The sequence below is a fragment of the Nematolebias whitei genome, chromosome 21 (genome assembly GCF_014905685.2).
Source record: "Nematolebias whitei isolate Nwh7 chromosome 21, NemWhi1, whole genome shotgun sequence".
NCBI lineage: Eukaryota > Metazoa > Chordata > Actinopteri > Cyprinodontiformes > Rivulidae > Nematolebias > Nematolebias whitei.
The window spans coordinates 34,638,751-34,645,576 of record NC_056518.1 but is presented as its reverse complement, the minus strand read 5'-3'; the positions used below and the strand labels follow the sequence as shown (position 1 = coordinate 34,645,576).

The 6,826-nt window shown below is 44.8% G+C and overlaps 1 protein-coding gene across 1 annotated transcript in view; it reads right to left on the bottom strand.

Moving 5' to 3' along the window:
* mta1 (metastasis associated 1) overlaps positions 1–6,826 on the bottom strand; it is a 41,855-nt gene that overhangs the window by 24,844 nt on the left and 10,185 nt on the right. Inside the window, exon 3 of the mRNA XM_037694981.1 lies at positions 2,480–2,573. Within this exon, the coding sequence (XP_037550909.1) occupies positions 2,480–2,573 (94 nt within the window). The remainder of the gene's footprint in view (positions 1–2,479; positions 2,574–6,826) is intronic.

Below are 6,826 nucleotides of genomic sequence, written 5' to 3'. Positions count from 1 at the left end.
ACCAGTACATACCTAACCCTAACCATTACCAGTACATACCTAACCCTTACCAGTACATACCTAACCCACCCACGGCACATCATCTTACAGGGTCTGGACTTTGGGCCCCATAAGGAGCAGTCGGTCCTCACAACATAGTGTAAGTTGGAAACATGGGCCTTACGAGGTGACTTAAACAAATACGTTGCTATTATCACTCAGCCCTCTGTGAATAGCAAGCGGCCAGTGGGCACTACCGATCGGTCATTAGGCTGATGGTCCTCCTTGATCATGTGAACAGCTAGTTCTGGATGTTAACAACAAACTGGTTGATCCAGTGTGAGAAGGTGCTATTTATAAGACTGATCTGAATACAGCTCCTCAGAATGCAGGTTTACTTGTGGTTCCTAGAGTTTCCAAAAGCAGAATGGGAGGCAGATCTTTCCGTTATCAGGCTCCTCTCTTCGGGAACAACTTCCAGTAAAGCTGACACTCCGTCTACTTTAATAGGCTGAAGACTTTGCTTTTTACTGAATCCTATAGTCAGGGTTGGCTTGGGTTTCCTGAGCTAAAAGGCCGTTGTTACTTTCCTGTGTGCTGCTCATGAAGGGAGACTGTGATGAAGTGAAGATCTGGTGCAATCTGCTGTCTGTGAAAGAGACAATGTTCATGTGGGGGGAGTTTTAATGCATGTGCATGTTTGTTTTTAAAATGACTGATGTGAACGGACAGGAAACATCTCTAGATGTTCGTTAACAATCTGGACTTTCCAGCTGAACAACAGGTTCTTGAGCAGCAGCTCAGATTCCCGTTGTCCCTTTTTACTGGACCGAGGCTGAACCTACGAGCAACGCTTCCACGCTGAGAACTACCTGTCTCTCCATCTCACCTGTTCAGCCTTCAATCAATTATTGATGAGTGGGTCGCCTGCTGGGCTGAGACAGACGGGGAGGAGGAAGAGGAGCGCGCAGCAATGGAGGCGAGACAAGGAGGCGGGACAAGGAGGCGGGACAAGGAGGCGGGACAAGGAGGCGAGACAAGAAGAAGAGACAAGGAGGCGGGACAAGGAGGCGAGACAAGAAGGAGAGACAAGGAGGCGGGATAAGGAGGCGAGACAAGAAGGAGAGACAAGGAGGAGAAACAAGGAGACGAGACAAGGAGGCGAGACAAGAAGGAGAGATAGGGAGGCGAGACAAAGAGGTGGGACAAGGAGGTGAGATGAGATGACACAAGGAGGCAAGACAAGGAGGCAAGACAAGGAGGCGGAGACAAGGAGGTGAGATAAGGAGACGAGACGAGGAGGAGACGAGGAGGAGACAAGGAGGCAAAACAAGGAGGCGAAACAAGGAGGCGAAACAAGGAGGCGAGACAAGGAGGCGGAGACAAGGAGGCGAGACAAGGAGACGGTTATCATCCTACCCACCGGGCAACAACTCAGCAGGAAGTTATATTAATTATAATTCTATATTAATTTGTGCTCCGGTGTTCAGACTGCGAAGGAACTAAAACCGTCAGTGATTATTTTAATTAAACACACGGAGTTCTTTAGAGGAAATAGTTTGCATGAAACTTTTAACATGTGACTGCTCAGACTGACCGTTGTGGAGGACTCAGCTACTACCACCCATCCTGGAGCCAGGCCTGGGGGTCTGGATCCAGGATGGGGCCCCTGGAACCTGCTTCCCTGTCAAGAGAAATGCTTTGAGAGTATTTGAGGTGCTGCCTATAAAACACGCGCAGCTCCTTTCAACAACAACAAAAAGAACACACGGCTGCTCCCGTCTGCAGAGTCTCCACAGAAAACTCATGAAACGTTTGGTGACTGGTTTACACCGGATGCCCTTCCTGGTGCAACCTGGGCTCGAACCAGCAGCCTCAGGATTGTAAGGCTGCGGCACTTAACCAGTGAACCACGGCTGCGCCCACAACATCAAAAGTTAAATAATACAGGTGTGTTGAGGAGCAGTGATCGCTCATAGGTGCATCTTATTTTACTAATCAAGTGGCTTCTGACAGAAATGCTTCATCCAACACCACATTCCAGTTTTAGCTGTTTATATTTTAAATTAATTTGTTTAATCCATTTCACTCTATAAACCTCGAGTACTGTGAGTGGGGTCAATTACTTCTAATCAAACTGAAGATGTTTTTAAATTCTTGGTTGTAAGGGGCAAATCCACAACCAGGAAGGTCAATAATTAAAAAATAAACTATGTATTTGGTTCCTAACAGTCACTTGCTGTTCCCTCAAAAATCAAAAAGAACATTTCACATTAAAAGTGTCGTGTTAAAAACACACAATCAAATGTGGCTTCATACTGATCACGCAGATTAACTGCATCACTTCAGACAAGTTAAACATCAAAACGTCTTTTTATGCTGAAACAATAAAAATGTCACATTTCACGGTTGCGTCTCTGCAGAGGAAAACTTCAGCCGAAGGCGGACAAAGACGCCGGTTTGATTCCCGGCTGCCGTGTTTCTGGTGTTGAACACTCACGTGCGTGTTTGTCTGCCAGAGCGATGAGCGTGCTGGAGATGTCCCTGCGCCGGTAGAAACACACCACTTTGGCCTCCACGTTCCCATTGGCTGTCTGCAAACAGAGACAGCAGGCGTTACCAAGGCAACAAGAAGTGCCACACAACAAGTAACAACACATGCACGCTGGTGTGCATGCATGCTGATGACAAATGTGAAGACGCCTTGTCTTGTTCAAATTCACCTAAAAACAAAGCAAGAAGTTAAAATAGTTGTCAAAAATCTAGAGTGGAACTGATCACATGACGGTGGCGCTGATCACATGACGGTGGCGTGCACGTGCAATCCGTTAACGGTGGTTTCTTCCTGATACGGCAACATTAGTCGGCTGAAACAAAAAGATGCATGACCGTTCAACTGAACAAAGAATGAAAAAAGAAAAGAAAAAAAAAACCTTTCTATTCCATCTTCTATTATGAGCTACTATATCTTCCAACGAACAAACGTGCACACGCTAACGTGCACACGCTAACGTGCACACGCTGATAAACCTACAGTTCAAGTCAAATGCGGGGCCGAGCAGTCCTTGGAAACATGCACCACGTCCACATTTCATGATTTTAAACTCAAACTGTCTCATGATGACAAAACATGTCCACAGGGTCCCAGTAACATCCAACAATAAAATGTAAAATAAAAACAGTGATAAGATCCAAGATACGAACTAAGAACAACATCAACTAAAAATACACTAAGCACTCATAACATAAAAACATTACGTTGAACAGCAGCACGAACATGAGTCTGTGTGAGCAGATGAGCACGCATGAACACAGCAACATGAAACAGATCAGCAGCAACACGAAACAGATCAGCAGCAACATGATGTGATTTTTCACAGTGATTATTCTAGTTAGAGATTCATGAGTCTAACAGCCTCAGGGTAGAAGCTGTTCCTCAGTCTAGTGGTTCTACACTTAATGCTCCTCAACCTCCTTCCTGAGGGGAGTGGGGCAAAAAGTGTGTGTGCTGGGTGAGTGGGGTCCTTCATGATGCAGGTGGTCCTCTTCCTGCATCTGGAGGTGTAGATGTGATGGTGGGGAGACTGACTCCAACATCTTCTGTGCAGCCTTCACCACTCTCTGCAAAGCTTTTCTTTCTGCAGCTGTGCAGCCTCCATGCCACACATTGATGCTCGAACACAGGATGCTCTCCACTGCACACCTGTAGAAGGAGGTGAGGACTGAGCTTCCAGACCAGCTCGCCTCAGCCGCCTGAGGAAGTAGAGTCTCTGATGAGCTTTCTTCATCAGGCTGGTGGTGTTGTTGCTCCAGCTGAGGTTGTTGTTCAGGTGCACACCCAAGTACTTGTAGCTGGAGACCACTTCCACCGCAGATCCTCTTATGTTCAGGGGGGTGTAGGTGTTTTTGTTCCTTCTGAAGTCCACAATCATCTCCTTTGTCTTCTTCACATTGATGTGAAGGTTATTCTCTTTGCACCAGCTCTCCAGGTGTTCCACCTCTTGCCTATAGCTGGACTCATCATTGTTTGTGATGCATCCCACCACCGCTGTATCATCTGCAAACTTTACAATGTGACAGCCTGGATGGGTAGCTGCACAATCATACCTGAGCAGAGTGAACAGGAGGGGGCTCAGCACACAACCCTGAGGAGAGCCAGTGCTGAGGGTTATGGTGGAAGAGGAGAAGTTGTGGATCCTCACTAACTGTGGTCTGTTTGTTAAGAAGTCTAGTACCCAGTTGCAAATGGAGGGACTTAGTCCTAGTGTGAGTAGTTTGTCCATCAGGGTTTGGGGGATCATGGTGTTGAAGGCGGATGTGACGTCCACAAAGAGCATACGGACGAAGGAGTCCTTCTGCTCCAGGTGGGTGAGAGCAGCGTGGACCACAGAGGAGATGGTTGTCCTCTGTTGATCAGTTCTCGCAGTATGCATAATGATGAGGGTCCTCGTTGATGTTTGTTTTGATGTGGGTCATGACCAGTTTTTCAAAGCATTTAGCGACTATCGGGGTGAGGGCCACTGGCCGATAGTCATTCAGACCAGTCACTGTAGAGCTCTTTGGGACTGGGATGATGGTGGCAGTCTTCAGGCAGGTGGGAACTGTCGCCAGTGTAAGTGAGGAGTTAAAGATGTCAACCAGCACCTCACAGATCTGATCGGCACATTCCTTCAACACTTTTCCGGGGATGTTGTCTGGGCCGGTTGTTTGAGGATAAATCCTCCTGAAAGTACTCCTTACTTATGCCGAGGTCACGCTGAGAAGCTCTTCATTGTCTTTTTCCTGGAAGCTGCATTTCTAACATCCTTCAACCAATAAACCCACTGTCCTTCCTCTGGACATGTCCAAACCACTGTCCCTCCTCTGGACATGTCCACACCATCTCAGTCTGGCCTCCATTAATTGTCCTAGCTGTGCTGTACCTCTGATGATCTCACTGTGTAGAAGGACATCCACCTGAAAAGGGTTGTGCTCTCTCTTATGCGACCTGAACCACAACGTGTGCCCTTAAAGTTTTACATCAAAACGACCGGCTCGGCACACTGATGCGTGTTGTTACTTTTACTGAGATTGAGAGTTACCATGGCAACGTAATTTGCAAACAAAGACGCTGTTTTTCTGTTTGGTTTGGCTGTAGGAGTTCTAGTTTTTCCATGAGGTCCTTCAGAAGACAGAACTTCTCACTCCCGTGTTCCTCCATGATAATTCTGACAACTCTTTTTTGTTCTCATCAGTTTGTGACGAGTGTTTTTACCTCGTCATATCTCTGACATGTGCTGTAAAAAAGGTGAAAATTCACGAGTGTGAACCAATCTGTGTCACTCAGGCTTCAAGAACTGGTTCAGTAGACCTTACAGTTTTTACACAGCAGCTGTTTCAACAAGATGTTCATGAATTATGTCACTTTTTCTCTTAGCATCTGTGTTACTGTACCCTGCTCTCATGCACGCACGCACGCACGCACGCACACGCACTTAGAAATACATGTAATCTTAGATAGTCCGTCTGTTAGCAACATCTCATGAACAGCTCCTTGGATTCGTTTGAAACTCAAAGTAATCATCACATGTATCTCTAGAAATGATTAACGTTTGGAGCCATTTTGATTCAAGATGGCTGCCACAGCTACCTCAGCAAACAAAACTGACATTCTTTGAGATATTGAGCTGAAATTTAGTACGGTTGAAGCGGAGAGCGAGTTGTTTTACATGTCTAATGAAAATCCAATATCCAAGATGGCCGCCTTAGCTTAAAATAAAAAATGACAAAAACGTTTTTTTTTAACCATCTTGAGTTGAAATTTGTAAGGTGGTAATTGAGAGCGAACCCAAACACAGCCCTGTCTAATCAAAATCTAAACAATCTTTGTTTCCTGGTGCATGCTCAAATCTTCTTCGTTAGTTTTTCAATAATTTAAATTCGCTTTTCCTAATAAATCAAAAGGCTAAAGAAACAAAAATATATTGGTGTTTTATATAAATAAAAATATGAACACATTTAAACTAAAACTGAACCAGAATTAGTTAAAAACATTTTAAAACAGATTTACATTTTCACATTATGTCAGGAAAACTGATAAACAGGCACAAGTTAAAGAATGACATCTAGAAAAAGGTAATTAAGTTAAATTGTAAAAGTATCCATTCAAGCAGACTTAAGTTTAAAATCCTGAATATTAATGAGTGTTCCAGTTACGTGCACGCCAAGACTTGGTCAAACACAAGCAGAGAAACCGAAGAAACGGAAACATGGAACACACGAGGCCGGATGAGAAAACGAGTTTGTGTAAAACATAAAACATTAAACGAGATCAAATGTCAGTTCACCAGTATGAGGTGGAATGATACGCTACTGATGGTTTTACAAGAAGAACTTAAACTAATTTAAGTTCAAGCTGTCGCACTCAGACCTTTCAGAGAATTTATGCTGACGTGGAAACATGTGAAACATGCCGGTCACATGTTGGTGGCATGTTGAGTCCTTCTCTGTGGTTGAGGAGGACAACCTGACCAAGTCTGTACGTCAGATGGTTTCCAGGTGCCCTACATAGAACGTGAGTGAACTTATCCTAAACTCACGTGTTGCACACCTGGAACTTATGTCGAACTGATGGGCAACACGTTGGCATTCACAGAAAATGTTGTGAAAAATTACTGAAGTACATCAGCTGGTAGCTTCTTATTCAACCTTTGTTTATATGGGTTAGTCTCATGGAGTCACGAGGACCCATTTATATCAGCATCAGCACAGTTTTCATTGTTTTCATACGTCGATGCATCGCAGTGTGGCATGGTTTGATTTTACCAGTTAACCTAACATGCATGTTTTGATCTTACCAGTTAACCTA